The sequence below is a fragment of the Thamnophis sirtalis genome, unplaced genomic scaffold (genome assembly GCF_051295495.1).
Source record: "Thamnophis sirtalis isolate CommonGarterSnake01/CBP01778 unplaced genomic scaffold, rThaSir2_p1.2 scaffold_1, whole genome shotgun sequence".
Lineage (NCBI taxonomy): Eukaryota > Metazoa > Chordata > Lepidosauria > Squamata > Natricidae > Thamnophis > Thamnophis sirtalis.
The window spans coordinates 66,461,075-66,477,439 of record NW_028261381.1 but is presented as its reverse complement, the minus strand read 5'-3'; the positions used below and the strand labels follow the sequence as shown (position 1 = coordinate 66,477,439).

Below are 16,365 nucleotides of genomic sequence, written 5' to 3'. Positions count from 1 at the left end.
AGCAGCTTAAATACGAGATGCAAAGTCAGAAAAACCAGTGAGTTTGTTCTAAAGAACAGTTGCTTTATACAGACCTATGAAATAAACTGAAGGTGGATGAACTATTGCAAAGTATAAAGAAAGGACACAAACTTTCCCCCAAAATCTTATTACTTTTGGAATTAGGTTGAGGTTCACACTTGTTGCTGAGTATTTTTAAATAATAATGATGGTATTGAATTGACCTCCCTATGTTGTGAATTTTTTAAAGAAATGCTTTGTTAAAATAAATATTAAGATGAAGTTAATAATGGAAGAAATTTGACTTCCAAATCATACCAAGGTGTGGAATTAGGAAATGTGTGGAATTAGGAAGAAGCAAAGCTTGCAGGTGTGTCATATATTTAGGCAAAGAAAGTGTATATGTTGTTCTTTTTTTAAAAAAAAAATCTGAAGCTATGTACAAAAAGGAGGATATAAAAACTATTGAAAACATTTTAAAATCTTGGCAAAAACATCAGTAAATGTGTTTACATTTCCCTGAGGAAGAAAAATGGTCCCTGCCCCTTTTGTATTCTGACACCATCCATCATTAGCTTCAACCCCATTAGAGGTTGGAAGCAGCTATCGATTGGGGGGGGGAGATTTTTCACTCATTGCAGTTGCTTTCATTTTTAATTATGGAGACACCAAGATTTAATTTCCATCCTGCTTTATGATCCTTAGAACAAAATTAATTCTATATACTCTTGCTGGTCTAATGGAGGGAAGATGTAGTGAACCTTCTATCAATCGTTCTATTGTTCTATCTATCATCTATCAATCTTCTTATTTTCTTTCTACCTACCTACCTACCTACCTACCTACCTACGTAGATAATTGGTAGATAGAGATCTATCTATCTATCTATCTATCTATCTATCTATCTATCTATCTATCTATCTATCTATCTATCTTCTCTCTATATATACCTGCCTATTCTCTGTCTGTCTAACTATCTACTATCTCTCCATCCATCCATCCCCCCTCTCTATTTGTATCATCGCACACTATCATCTATCTATAAATCTACCTATTATCTATCTCTCTGTCTTCTAAATACTACTAAAACTCTTGTGTCTATAACCTTTCATTGAATGAAGGTACCTCCAATGGGCTAACTTACAGCATTCATTCAAAATCCAGGACCTATGACTCATGAAATTTAAATTTGGCCAAATTTGTTAGGGCTTCAGTGCTACCACACTGCCATCCAGAGGTTTAGTAAAGTGGTCTTGTCTTAGCCCTCTGGAGGCCAAGTAAACCAGTCTCATTATTGGCTATTGGAGATTAAACTAGCAGGAAATCAGATGTCACTCCTGCTCTCGTGGCTATTTTGACCATGGTCATTCTGCTTCTCTGTTTAGGAAAGGAAATATCCCTGAAATGACCCAACAGTTAACAGGTCTGCTAGCAGCTTCTCATATTTTTGATCAATAGGCTAACTGCAGAGATGAGTTCACCAATATGCTATCTAAAATGTATTAACTAGATTGTAATTTAGGATGTTATATGAATACTACCAATTAAATATGCATATGAAAAAATGTGAAAAAATACAAATCAGATTGGTCTATTTCCGTGTAAGCTATACAGTATTAAAATCTGGAACTGAACTAAACAGAGCGGCAGAACTGGATACAAATACAATTGCTGAGGTTTGTATTTAAAACACGAACATTTATTTATTTATGCCTTTTATATTCTGTATCACTACATTCTGCAAGGATTCATGGTGGCGTACAATTAAAACCTTGAAGAGTAAAGACAATAGAACAACAAAACAGTAAATCAGCATGATATGCCAAGAGCAAAACAAATAAAATCACAGGTACATCAACATTGCTGCAATTAATATAAATAGGCATTTCATGACCAGATGTTGCTCTCTAAATACCATACAAAAGATTCTATTTTCACAGCTTTACTAAAACTCAGGAGCAAAGGCAGGCAAGAAGCTGTTCCAAAAGATGAGCACTACGACTTAAAAACCTCCAAGTACTCCCCATAATGTGCACCTATGTTGATTTTTCTTGAAACAAATGCTCCTGCAAATACCCAGGTTCTAACCAGGTATAGCTTTCTAGGCCAAAAGCAGAACTTTGAATTGTACTTGGAACTCTGATGCAGCCAATGCAGTTCTCGTAACACATATATTATACGTTTGAAAGTGAGTCGCTTTATTTTTTATAATGTTATTTACTTTACATGTCTTTCTAGCCCACCCAATTCCAAAGAATCTTAGCAGATTATAACATATCAAAATATAAAAGCAATATTTGTAATAAATGAATTGGGATTAAATCATATTGTAAACCAATCATCCTCCAGGAGAGACAAAAACAAGCCTAACTGGAGTAATTTTCTTCTGTTTAATTGTGCCCAATTTGGAGGCAACGTTTTTCAGAAGTGGCTTGTCATTACTTCCTTCCTAGGGCTGAGAGAAAGTGAGTGGCCTAAGGTCATCCAACTGGCTTTGTGCCCAAGGTAAGATTAGAACTCACTCTTTAGCTTGATGCCTTTGCCACTACGTCTAACTGGCTCTCAAGTAGAGTCAAAGGCCCAGTGAAATGAAATTGTGTTTGAAGATGTAGGAAATTAAAATCCACCCCTCTCCTAGAAAAATGAAATGTCCTGGGAAATATTGAAAAGGCAGAATATTATATTTCCCTGGATAAGAAATGAAAAAAAAACACATATTTTTAGGTAGGAAACACTCTTAATAGCCCCCACCTTTGTCAATGGGCCATTAAAATGCCTGAGCCAGTCTATTCTACATAACAAAGATCCCCCTTCATCTCCAGGGTGATGGGATGAAGGCTTGATAGTATTAGCCCTTTACCCATTTCACCATGGGGCACCTGGGAAGAAGCAATGTTCAACCAAACTTGGACTCAAAACACAGCCTAGAGAGTTGCCCCTGCATGGCCCCATGGAAGTCTGACAACCCATCAGAATGCAAGATCAAAATCAAAGGCCGAAGAGGGCATAAAACCAGGGACTTTCAGCATCTCACACTCTTTTCTTCTTTACTCAACATCTTGAAGCATTGTGATCCCCCTTTTCTGTTCAGGAGCTCATCATATGATCCTATCCAACATTAAACCATCTTTCCAAGCAGCCTCCATGTTTCCAGTGTCTTTTTCCTCACTTGGAACTGAACCCAGAAGGACACGTCTTCCAACAAAGATCTTTTAACTGCAGCTTGAAAATAGTGTTTGAAGGCTGCTACCCCATATAGATTATGCTGCAATCATCTAAAAGATAGGTGACAAGGATGAAGTCACACCCACAACAGAAGAATGATTGTTGAAATTGTTCCATTGTTGATGGAATTTGTAGAGATGGCTAAATTAACATATTTAATTCAGAGAAAAAATAATTCTACATTCATGGTTGACTGGAAACCCTTTATGGATTTTTTTGAATTAAATGGAAAAATGCACATGATTAGAAATGATTAGTAGCTTTGATGATTACAAAAAAGATCTCTGAATGATAGAAAAAGGTAAGCTTTTTTGCAATTATAGAGTAAGAAATAATTGTGTAATTGTATTTATATTTGCTGCAAAAAAAATCAAAGGTTTTTTGTTTCTATTTCATCTATTCTCTTTCTACACTTTTTTCTTTATTTTTTCTTTGCTCTTTTACTTTGTATTAGTGTTTAACTCTTTATTATGTTATTTGTAAAACTTTTAATAAAATATGTTAAAAACAAAGATAAGTCACAGAAACCAGAGTCTCCTTGTTTTAGAAAGGACACAACTGGTGCTGCAGCCAAAACCAGTCAACCTTTCTGCATTCCCCCCCAGACCTATCAACAATAGCCAAGCATCTAGGTCCTAGGAGTATCTCTTTTGGAGAGAACTTACTTCCCTGTTCAGAGACACTACTGAATCAGCTAGAATGCCATAAGGTTGCTGGACAAAGAGTAACTTAACCTTGTACTTTATTCTTTTTCTTACAGCTTCCAGACAAAAGGGCACCATATCATTGTTTCAGTTCTGGATTGTAGTGTGCATCATCTTCATATCAATGACACCTCACTCCAAATCAATGGATGACATAACTTTATGTGCATGGTGTATTGGGGGAATAAAAAGAAAAATGCTATGGCATCTATGTTGGAGAGGCCAATGGACAATTATCCATTCCTTTCACTTTGGAACCACCACTCAGGATGAAACCAAATCATTATAAAATAGGCTCTGATTTCCAACCCTTTGACTGCCCCTTGTAGGCATTGGGGAAGAGATGAAAGAACAAAACTATGATTCATTGTTATCAAATGTTACCGAGAAATGTAAACGGATGATATCAGGCCCAGTTTATGATCAGCAAAGCACAATCCAGCTAAAGTTCAATTCTTTATTTGTCATATAGACAGAATCTTGCCAGATTAAACCAATATTACCCTATTACCTATAACTCTAATGGATATATTCTAGGACAGGGGTGTCAAACTCGATTTCATTGAGGGCCACATCAGGATTGTATTTGACCTTGGGGGATGGCCAGAGTAGGTGTGGCCAGGGTGGGCATGGCCAGCTCCACCTCACTCATGTTGGGGCACCTGTGGCAGCCTGAGCACTGTCAGCAAAAACTGGTTCGCAAGCTCTGTTTTCAGCTGCGATGGCCTCCTGCAACCCTCTGCCAGTGAAAATGGAGCTCAGGAGGGCTGCCTGTGTGCTGCTCTTTTGCTGTTTCCAGGGTGGCCCTGCGGGCCAGATTTAAGCACCCTGCAGGCTGGATCCAGGCCTTGAGTTTGATTCAGGCCTTGAATTTGACACCCCTCTTCTACGAGATTCTAGGGCCGTGATAGCGAGAACCTGTGGCACACAGAGCCATTTGTCAGGGCACGCGAAGTGTTGCCCTGTTAGCTGGCCAGCGCGCACATGCGCACATGACTTTGGCTTTCTTTTGAGGTTGTTTTTCACCCTCTGGAGGCTTTCCTGAAAGTTCGGGAATGATGATTTCTGGTTTATCCGTAGGTCTGTTTTTTTGCCCTCCAGAGCCTTCAGGGAAGCCTCCTGAAGGCTCCGGAGGTTGAAAATCGGCACTACGGACAAACCAGAAGTCACCATTCCCGAACTTCCGGGTTCCCCATAAGTCCATTTGCCCTCCGGAGGCTTCAGGGGAAGGCGAAAAAACGGCGGCAAAAGCGTGTGTGTGTGTGTGTGTGTGTGTGTGTGTGTGTGTGTGTGTGTCACTGATCACTCATAGCATTATGGGTGTGTCACGCTGGCATAGGACAGTGGTCCCCAACCTTTTTATCGCCGCGGACCAGTCAGCCTTTGATAATTTTACCGTGGCCCACTGAGCGCGCGCAGGGGTGGGGGGGCGTTGTTCGCGACGACACATTGATTGTTTATATATCAGATTGTTTTGATTAAACAACTTTTATTTTATTGTATTTAAACATGCCTTACAAAATAAAATACAATTACATAAATATAAAGTGCAAGGCTACGCTACTAGCGCTGTCTACGCTAGCCCTACGTAGCTGCGCAGGCGCTCTTAGGTTTTTTTCAGGAATCGGCCAGCGCTGAAGCGCTGAAAAGGAATGAGAAGGGCGGCGCTGGACACAGGGGGGCGGTGGGCCGCTGGTGACGTCAGAGTGCCACCAGCGGTCCAGTAACACCCCTTGTGCCAGTTAGCCCTAATTTGCATACAGAAAGAAACTATGGCCCCCGGCCGCTGCAGCGATCATGGCCCCCGGCCGCTGCGCGGCCCGGTGCCAGGTACTCCACGGCCCGGCACCGGTCCGCGGACCGGGGGTTGGGGATCACTGGCATAGGACACCCCTGTGCTCCCCAACTTTTGGCACGGCAACCAAAAAAGGTTTGCCATCACTGTTCTAGGGAGTGGCTATCCGAAATCTTTCCCTGATCCAGCTCTGGGTTGTCTGTGTCTTGTCTCACGTCACCTCCCTCTTTGGAATGTGCTCTCTCCTTCCTGGGAAACTGCAGCTTCACTGTAGTTCATCATACCACCTCCCCCTTCACAGGCACAATTCAGGGATACATCTCCAAATACCAATGCAAACAATGCCATTTGAATCCAATGCACAAGTCTGAAATATTCCCTTCCCCCCAGCCTCTCCATAAATATCGCCTAAGAGATTCAAACCTGGATAAGAGTAATATGGCCGGATTCAAGTAACGTCTTTTCAGGATAGCCCATATTACTATCTTGTTCAAGGTAGGCTTTGCCTCTTCTCTTAATGAGATACTCACATACACACGCATACCCCTAAAATCCAGCTGATCACTCACCCACTTGCTTCTTAAAGAGCCTGGTCAGCCATTCCAGTTTCCATGTAATAAGACTCATACTTACTAGGCACCTATCCTTAAAGATTCATGAAATCACTCATTGCAATACTCTACCTCTGTTACCAATATAAATTTGACACATTCAGAATTAAGATCTGAGTGGATTTAACTAGTTTCACAAGCAAAATGTTGCCTGAAAATTTTGCAGAATCTGGTTTGTAGATTTTGCTTTAATGAGATACTGACATAAGACCACAAGATTTATTATCCTATGATCCTACTGACTAGTGATGGCAAAAAAAGAGGGAGGGAGGAAGGCCAGTACACTTCTTCCCTGAAGCCATGTTGTACAGGAACAAAACTAGAACTGTTTTATTTAAATTTCATCCAGTATAATATGTTTTTGTTCTTAGAATTTGCTTGCCATCTTGTGTATTAACAAATATTTGAAAAACAGTTGCAAATGTCTTTTCAAAGGATATTCAAAAAATATAAAGAACACAATGTATTTTTAATTTTGATTGATTGATTTACTTTAATCAATTTGTAAGGCTGCCCATTTTACAATAGTGATTCTGGAGGCTGGCATAACGTTAAATGCACAGACACAATAAACAGTCATGTATACAGTATAATGGCAACTGAGAACAGCATAAATCATTAGCAAGTGACTGGTTAATCTCACAAAGCCAATTAAACTCCCAATCCCCATCCCCAGGAAAACAACCATGCTTTTAAGCTTCCGGAAATGCCAGCAGAGTTGGAACCAACTGAATCTTAGGCAGGATTGTGATGTTTTTGAGGGCAGGCACTCTGACAGAAAAGGCGCTCTCTAGGTCCTGCAAGATGAAATTCCTTAATACACAGGACCTGATACATGCCTTCTATCAGATTAAATGGGACAGGTAGAATCAATTGGAGAGAAGTGGTCCCTCAAATAACCTGGCCCCATGCCACATACAGCTTTATAGATGACAACCAGCACCTTGAATCACTCCTGGAAGCATACAGAGAATCAGTGCAGTTTGCAGAGCAGAGGTGGGCACAGAGATGTGGACGCATTGCTGCATTCTGGATGGTCTATGTAAAGCATGTTGCAGAAATCCACTTGAGAGCTGATCAAGTATGAATAACACTGAGTAGGGCCTTCTGATCCAGAAAAGGGCACAATTGGCACATCTGTTGTATAAAAGCTCTTCAACTACAAGAGCTGAGAGTCGAGAATAACCTCCAAACTGCACATTTAATTTAATTTAAATGAACATGTCCGCTGGCCTCACACAGTAATCCTAGGCAGTTCACAGCAACCAATAAAAACAGCAACTGTAGTCTAGTTTCTCCTCAAATCATATACTGTACATCTCTTGCCTTAAAAACTATCATACAGTTGCAAGAAAAAGTATGTGAACCCCTTAGGATTACATGGAGTTTTGCATGAATTGGTCATAAAATGTGCTCTGAACTTCATCTAAGTCACAACAATAGACAAACACAGTCTGCTGAAAATAATACTACAGAAACATTAGATGTCACCATGGTTTAATTGCACATAACATGTAAACATTCACAGTGCAGGGAGGAAAAAGTATGTGAGCCCCTAGCCTAATGACGTCTCCAAGAGCTAATTGGAGCCAGGAGTGAGCCAATCTTGACTCCAATCAGTGTGATGATATTGGATGTGTTGCTGACAGCTGTTCTGCCCTTTAAAAACACACACCTGTTGTGGGTTTACTGGTTTCAAGAAGCACTGCCTGATGTGAACCATGCCTCGCAGAAAAAAGCTCTCAGAAGACCTACGATCAAAAATTGTTGACTTGCATGAAGCTGGAAAGGGTTACAAAAGTATCTCCAAAAGCCTTGATGTTCATGTGACATACTGTCTACAAATGGAGAAAGTTTAGCACTCTTGCTACTCTCCCTAGGTGTGGTCGTCCTGTAAAAATGACTGCAAGAGCACAGTGCAGAATGCTTCATGAGGTAAAGAAGAATCCTAGAGTGTCAGCTAAAGACCTATAGAAATCTCTGGCACATGCTAACATTTTTGTTGACACATCTACAATAAGGAAAACATTAAACAAGAATAGAGTACATGGGAGGACACCACGGAGGAAGCCATTGCTGTCCAAAAAAAATATTGCAGCACGTTTGAAGTTTGCAAAAGAGCACCTGGATGTTCCACAGCACTACTGGCAAAATATACTGTGGACAGATGAAACCAAAATTGAGTTGTTTGGGAAAAACACACAATACTATGTGTGGAGAAAAAAAGGCACAGCACACCAACATCAAAACCTCATCCCCACTGTAAAACATGGCGGAGGGAGCATCATGGTTTGGGGCTGCTTTGCTGCCTCAGGGCCTGGACGGATTGTTGTCATTGATGGGAAAATGAATTCCAGAGTTTATCAAGACATTTTGCAGGAAAACGTATGACCATCTGTCTGCCAACTGAAGCTCTGCAGGGGATGGGTGATGCAACAGGACAATGACCCAAAGCATACAAGTAAGTCAACACAAAAATGGCTTCAACAGCACAGAATACGCCCTCTGGAGTGGCCCAGTCAGAGTCCTGACCTCAACCCGATTGAAATGCTGTGGCATGACCTTAAGAGAGTGAGTCACACCAGACATCCCAAGAATATTGCCACACTGAAACAGTTTTGTGAAGAGGAGTGGTCCACAATTACTCCAGATCGTTGTGCAGGTCTGATCGGCAACTACAAGAAACGTTTGATTGAGGTTATTGCTGCCAAAGGAGGCTCAACCAGTTATTAAGTCCAAGGGTTCACATACTTTTTTCTCCCTGCACTGTGAATGTTTACATGTTATGTGCAATTAAACCATGGCAACATCTAATGTTTATGTAGTATTATTTTCAGCAGACTGTGCTTTTCTATTATTGTGACTTAGATGAAGTTCAGAGCACATTTTATGACCAATTCATGCAAAACTCCATATAATCCCAAGGGGTTCACATACTTTTGCTTGCAACTGTACCCTTCCTGACAAGGTGCCAGAACCATCCATTTTGTTGACTATCTAACACTTTTCCATGCTAGCTGAATACTTGGTAGACAAGTATTCTTGACCTTCTGGAAGGTTAAAAGGGTAGAGGCCCTCTCAATCTCAGGTTAGAGGCTATTTCAAAAACCCAGGTGGCTACAGAAAATCTGCCCTTCTGAGGTTCCACGATGACAGAATTTTAGAGGTGTGTCCTCTTTCTAACCTAGTGAGATGGGCAGATACCCCCAAGGATAGGCAGTCCAGCAGAAAACTGGCCATGTACCATGAAGGTGATCATCAGCACCTTGAATTGGACCTGGAAAGCAACTGGCAGCCGGTGCAGCTCGCACAGGAATGATGCAACATAGGCAAATTGCAGAGTATCCAGAATGTGCCACTGTGTTCTAGAGAAGTTGCAGCTTCTAGAGCAGAGCTGTGAAACTTGCAGCCCGCGGGCAGGATGCGTCACATGCTGGCCATACCCACACCCGGTTTAGCAAAATGGGGAAAAGTCCCGGTACATTACATGACGCTTCTGTAACGATGCGAGTTTTACACCCCTATTCTAGATAGTTGTATTTTTAGTCATGCTTGCAGGATTCTGTCACAATATCTTGTATCAATATAGTTCTAGTGAGGAGCCTGTTTCCTGATTTCAAAGGTGTGACATCAGTCTTGCAAGCCTGAATGCATTTTCCCTTATATCCTGGGGAATCAAGGAGTCCGATTGTGTCTTTTCCAAACATATTCCATTTCTAAGGCTCAACTGATGTTTTTGAACATGTTGTAACAAGCTCCATGTGGTTTCTCCAACATTATCTCTTTGACTGTATGTAATATCTGAATAGCATTAATCTGAGATTTTATTTATTTATTTTGCTAACAGATGTAACAGATAGTCTCATCATGTCAGGCAGTCATGCTTAGCCAACTACCGGTATGGCTGCTGTCAGAAAAAACTCAAGAGCCAGACCAGTTCATACTTTTGATAGATTACCGGGAAATCACAGACTAGATGAGGAACTGGAAAACGCCCCATAAAAAAAGCAATGAAAACAATTTCCCTACTGTTGCCATGATAATAATACGGAGTTGACCAGACCCCAAGCTCAACCTGAGGAAGAATTTATCCTGACAAAAGCTGAAGTTCCACCCAAAGGCTAGCATAATTAAAGCTGATGTTTCTTGGTCTTATTTCATTCCAGTGTGTTGCAGTAGGTTGGAGTCTGGAGATGCTGAGTGTTTGACAGGGATCCATTATTGGGGAAATTAAGCAGACAGTAAGGTTTCTCTGTAAAAAAAAGGTGAAGAGGTCCCTTGAATGTAGGTCTAATACAAATATATTTCTGTTCCAGTTGCTATTTATTCATCTCTCCCTCCCCCCTTCCGCGCCTTTAATATAAGTAATTCAAGGCGGCAAAGGTGCCTAATACTGCTTCCTCTTTTCCTCACAAGTGGATCGGATGTGAGAGAGAGCGCACGACTGGCCCACAATCTCCCAGTAAGCTTTCATGCCTAAGGTGGGAGTAGACTTCAGTTTCCCGGCTGTCTTAAGTTCAGCCACGCCAAACACAAAACAACCAAGCTTATTTGAACGGTTTCGAAAAAAGGTCTCCGTTCTTCGAGTCCTTGATGTCACCGGGATCTGACGTCACTGGCGTTTCCGTGGTAACGAGCAATGAAGTCACAGAAGGATGGGCGGGGAAGAGCGAGTTCGCGCGCTCGGAGGTGCCGAGACTTTGCAAGTTCTGGGTCGCAGTTTCTATGGAAACCTATGCCCCCGCTAAAAAAAGGAACTAGCCAGCGGGAGGCCTCACACTCTGTGAATGAAGTGGGGGTGGGTGGGGGAGAGCCCCGAGTGTTGGGGACCCGGAGGCTGCACTTGCTTCCCCAGCCAGCTCCTCACTTGCCTGATGCCGGCACAGGCGGCTTCCCTCTGAACTGCAGCCCGCTCCCCTTTAATCTTTCCTTCCTCCGATCCTCTGCTCTCTCTCTCTTTCTCTCTCTCTCTCAAAGGCAGCGAAAAATAACAATGGGGACCGACCGTTCGACCCCTAAGGATCAGTAGAGGGCCTCTCACTGAATGCACAGGAGACCGGCCGTGTCAGTATCCTTCAAAGCACACGGGGTCCAGACACAGCTCGGCCGGAGGCTTTGGTTGCCTCCGGCTGCCCGTCTCTCTCTCTCTCTCCGCGCGCCCACTTCGACGCTCTTTCACACGAGCAGCCCTGCCCGCTCCCCTCCCAATCGCACTCCCGCCTCCTCCTCTTCCTCCTTCCCTCCCCCGCAAGGACTGCGGCTGAACGCGGTTCTCCGCCGCGGTGACGCGAGAGGCAGCGGGCTGGTTCGGTCTGTCGATCCATCTATCGCCAGTCACTGGGACTTCCCCTCCCCGGCCGCGCTGCTTCTCAAGACCATGCTCCCGCCAGCGCAGCAACCGAGCCCTGACAGCGCCCGGGCAGCCCCAGGCAGAGAAAGGGCGGGTTCAGGGAGGGCTCAGTGAGGTCGGCGGTCTCTTTCCCTTCTCTCCCCACCACCCCCTCCCCGCCCCCCCGACGTCTTTCCCCGACGTAGCATACCGTTGCTTCCATCGCCGGCATCCCTACATCGAGCCACAGGTCTGGGCCCGGGAGGTGGCGCGTGTATGTGTGTGCAGGCAGTGTCGGTGTGCACGCGTAGCCGTGGGGCTGGGACGGAGGCTGGGGAAAGGCACGCGCTGCACTGGGTGGAAGGGGCGGGCGGGGCGGGACAGGAGCCCGGTATCAGCAGGGGAGGTTTTGGGACACGGTTTGGGCTGTAAGGAAGGGGTGCAGAATAACGCTTGCATGGGCTTTGGAGGAGGTGGCAAGAAAGGTGGGAAGGGATGTCGCTCCGAAGACGACGGGGATGGCCCTCTTTGGGCCCCGGAAAGAAATCAAGCAGCCCAGCACTTTTCCCCCTCCTCAGCGGCTTCTCATGGGGGTTGAAGCGGGACCCCCCGTGCCAGCCCACCCTCTTTCATCTCAGGTCGCCATTCTCCAAAAGCAACAGTCTTTCACCTGAGCAAAGGCGCCGGGGCTGAGGACAGCGCCTCGCGTTCTCTTTTGCTCCGATTATTCCAACCGAACAACGCTTTTCTGACTTTCTGACTGTGCTGTGGGTTGAATTTAGTTAGCGTGAACGGTAGTTTTTTTTTATGGTAATTTACTGCTGTATTGAATGTCTGGGTCGGAAGGAAGGTGTGTTTGAACCAACCATCGTTCAGCCATCAGGTTGCCATGTTTTATTTATACAGGGCGCCTGTGCCCGTTAATGGCTGCAAGGGAAGCATACCTTTAGTCACTTCAGTAGCGTCCAAAACATGGAAGTCAAGTATAAACTGCATCTTCTGGCTTAATTTTGTTCTTGTGGAAGTGGTAATTTCTTCTAATGGGGCAGACCTATTGAAACCTGAGCTTTGTGGATGAATTAGGCAAAGTTAAATTTGTGTTATTTTTTTGAGGCAAGCATGTTTTTGGGGAGAGAGGTGCTTCCTTTATTATTTTTAAAAAGTTAGATATAGACTATGAGGATAAATACACCAAGAAACAAACAAAAATACATAGCCTAATCTAAGGCTTTAGTGTGTGTGTGTGTGTTTACTCAGTGTGCCTCTTTCCTTCTCTTCTAAGTATGCTTAGCTTTGTATCCAAATCCTACATGTATGTCCTGAATAAGTTTTTAGGATGGAAGCTTACATGTATTTCCCTCTAAGGAGCTTTGCTTAATTGGTTATGGCAATTAGCAAGCTTTCCATCATGTGCTTGTAAGAATTTGGGTAACTCATTTGAACAAGATTACTTACTAGACACAATACAATGCATGTTAAATGAATATCAGGCTGAGTGATTTATGGCCATAACATGGGAATATTTTAGACACTATTTTAGAAGCTATTTCTGTAGAACATGACTTTATAAGGAGTTAGATTCTGAAGTAGTTTTTCTAATATGTTGTGGGAAATAGTGAATTTCATCTTTCATCTGCTTGTGCTGAAGTTCACCGTATATTACAAATGTACTGTAGACAATAAATGTTGCTTAATTTATTTAACATATTTTTCCTACATATTTGCTATTTACATGGAATGGAAAACATAGCATACTAATCTATGTTGTTTATTCTGTAAAGTCTCAACAGGTTTTGGCTTTCTTTTTTTCACATTCAGAATTTTGAAAGGTTTAATGTATTTGTACTTGGAAAGACGGTTTTTCATAGACACTGATACTGGAATACAGAGCATAGGGTACACTAACGTTTCCCAGTTAGTGAGTAGAACATACAACTTAATTGTTTACATTCTTCAGATGTATTTTCATAAAAACTCTGTAAACCCCTGTGTTGTATTGCTTTCAATTATGGCCACATCTAGTATAGTACTTTATTTTTCAAATGAGATACAGAGTTCCCAAGAATTTATAACATTCAATTGGTAAATTGTAAATTTAGTGGCAGTTCTTGCCTCCTTATTCCCTTATGAGGATAATAAGGCTTTTTGACTTTTCAGGATATGGCAGGATGTAATAATGTATGTAAAGTTATATGATTGCTTGAGGTATGTTACAGGAACAGTAGGTTGCAAGGGCCAGAGCAATTTGATAGGCTCATAAGGCAAAAGATATTCATGATAATAGCTCTCTAGGAGGGCTGCAGACTTTTTTTTCTTGAAAGTACTCCAGTGCTTTGAATAGATGCATGATGGGCAGAGATTTAGTAGCTTTTCCCTGCACAACACTGCTGAGCAAAGTTAAGCATGATTTAAATTCTGCATGGCATGCTGGTATAAGAGAGAAGGGGCGGTAGTGACGCCCCTTAAATCCCCAGAAACCTTGATTGCAAAGTGTTGCATAAACAGAATCATAGAAGTAGAGAATTAGAAGGAGGATCAGCATTGACACCACAACTGTATGCATACTTATCTAGAAACCTTGATTCTAATAAATTTGGCTAACTCTAAAGCCTTATTTTAGCAAGTTATTTACATAGCTTTAGCAGCTCCATGTTCTAGTCTAGCTGGATTGACACAAGCCTGTAAATCATAAAACAAATTCATACATCTTATTTAGCCAAGATTCATTTAGCCATTGTTTGGTGCACAAGCCATTATTAGCTGGCTTCATACAACATAATAAGCTATATAATTGGCTTTTGAAACTATGTTAAGCCAAAACCAAAGAAATTACATACTTCAGCATTTCTCTAAATGAACTCTTAAAGGAGGTTGTGAGATGAGAGGAGGAGGATCACCACAAAGTATTTTTTGTGCTGTTTTTGCACAAAAATTAAGTTTGATGCAAAATTATTCTGAATGCAAAGTAACCCTCAGTTCCACATCCCTCTATGAACTCTGAACGTTTGCTTTTAACACATTGCATTTGCCTTTTAGAGGAGGAGTTAATCATGCCTGGAAGGCATGAAGCTTCTATGCAAAATTGACCATCTGATCAAATACTCACTCTGCATAGGAAATTATCACTTCTGAGAGGAAGAGCTGCAAGACTGCAGCTAGAAGGAAATTGCAACAGTAAGGGGAAGGATTTACAAGCACAAGGCTTGGGGGAGGGGATGTGTGAGACTGTTATCTCAGAGTGACTGTATTAATTCAAAGAGCACCAAAAGTAGATTATAACCTGCCCATGTTCTGCAAGCTATAGCATTTTAAGAACAGTTTAAGAGAAGTAGTTTTGGGACAAGGTGGCAATCCCCCCCCCCCCCCCCACAAAATTTGGTAAATGAGAGAATGGTTTTCAAAATGGAATTCCAATTTCAAATGTTAGGCCAAAAAAAGCAATTCATTCTTCATGTTAAAAATAGTTTTAAATTGTATCTTTGTTTTTTTCTCCAAAGTAACCGTTTTTTTTTAAGTTAAGTTCTGCCACTGTTTTATTTGCTATATAGGTTAAAATGTAATTGTTATGTATTGTTATAAGTTTAGGTTTGTTTCTTGCCTCACCCAGTCCCAGTGAAAACATTTATTTACATGTGAGGGATGGCAGAATTTCTTTTTCTCAAATCATAATATGGCAAAGTTGGAAACCATTGACATGGTCCAGGAAGATATAAAAAAGTGTGAGATGCTATTATTTTACTCCCTTCCACATTCCCCTTTTGCTATGTTGAAACTCCCTAGCCTCTCATTTGCTTAAGAGTTGCTATGGAAACTTACCCAGTGGGTTGGAAATAAGGTCAAATGGGGATTTCTTTCCAGCTTCTCATTTGAGGAAGTAAGAATGTGGTTTAAGCTACTACTTTTGACCAGCAACTCCTTTCCATACTTATATAATGCTTCAGTTTGACATATGATGATTTTCTGATGATGAGAAAAATAAATACATGCCAATCTGGTTGATACAAAAAAAATATCTTTATGATAGAAATGAGCATTTAGGAAAAATATTTTAATTGGCTAAGCTGTGTTGTCCAAAACACAATTTTCTTAGGCTGTTTTAATGTTTTCTGTGATCCCGTTTTCATACTATGTTTTTAAGTCTTCCACAGCCACAAATAGGCATCTGTGTTGGCTGCATGCCTTTATTTACCCTCTACTGTGTCTCAACTCACAGGATCTGACAGTCAAGATGCTGATCAAAGAATATCATATACTGCTGCCCATGAGCCTGGCTGAATACCAGGTGGCCCAACTTTACATGATCCAGGTAACATCAATTTGGATAGATAGAGCAGGCATATTTATTTAACCAGATAGTGTTTTGGGGTTAACAGGACCAAAACCAAGCAGGTTGAGGGATGCAAAGAACAAAAGATATAAATTGCAAGCTGAAGATCTCTCTCTCCCTCCCTCCCTCCTTAGAAAAAAAGCCGTGAGGAATCCAGTGGCGAAGGCAGCGGGGTTGAAATCCTGTCCAACCGACCATATGATGATGGTCCAGGAGGAAGTGGTCAATATACACATAAGATCTACCATGTGGGCTCTCATATTCCTAGCTGGTTCCGTGCTCTCCTACCTAAGGCTGCTCTGCAGGTGGAGGAAGAATCTTGGAATGCCTACCCCTACACACGGACCAGGTGAGAGAAAGACAATAGGGGGCTG

General features: G+C 42.0%; 1 protein-coding gene across 4 annotated transcripts in view; it reads left to right on the top strand.

Moving 5' to 3' along the window:
* The first annotated feature begins 11,600 nt into the window (after positions 1-11,600).
* Positions 11,601-16,365, top strand: part of PITPNM1 (phosphatidylinositol transfer protein membrane associated 1) — a 28,964-nt gene continuing 24,199 nt past the window's right edge. Inside the window, exons 1-3 of one of the 4 annotated variants that reach the window (XM_014063004.2) lie at positions 11,601-11,800; positions 15,878-15,970; positions 16,126-16,340. In XM_014063004.2, the coding sequence (XP_013918479.1) occupies positions 15,893-15,970; positions 16,126-16,340 (293 nt within the window). In that variant the 5' untranslated portion in view covers positions 11,601-11,800; positions 15,878-15,892. Of the gene's footprint in view, positions 11,801-11,895; positions 11,915-12,963; positions 14,839-15,027; positions 15,971-16,125; positions 16,341-16,365 lie in introns of those variants that run through there. The other 3 variants (XM_014063005.2, XM_014063003.2, XM_014063001.2) reach the window with 3 other exon arrangements.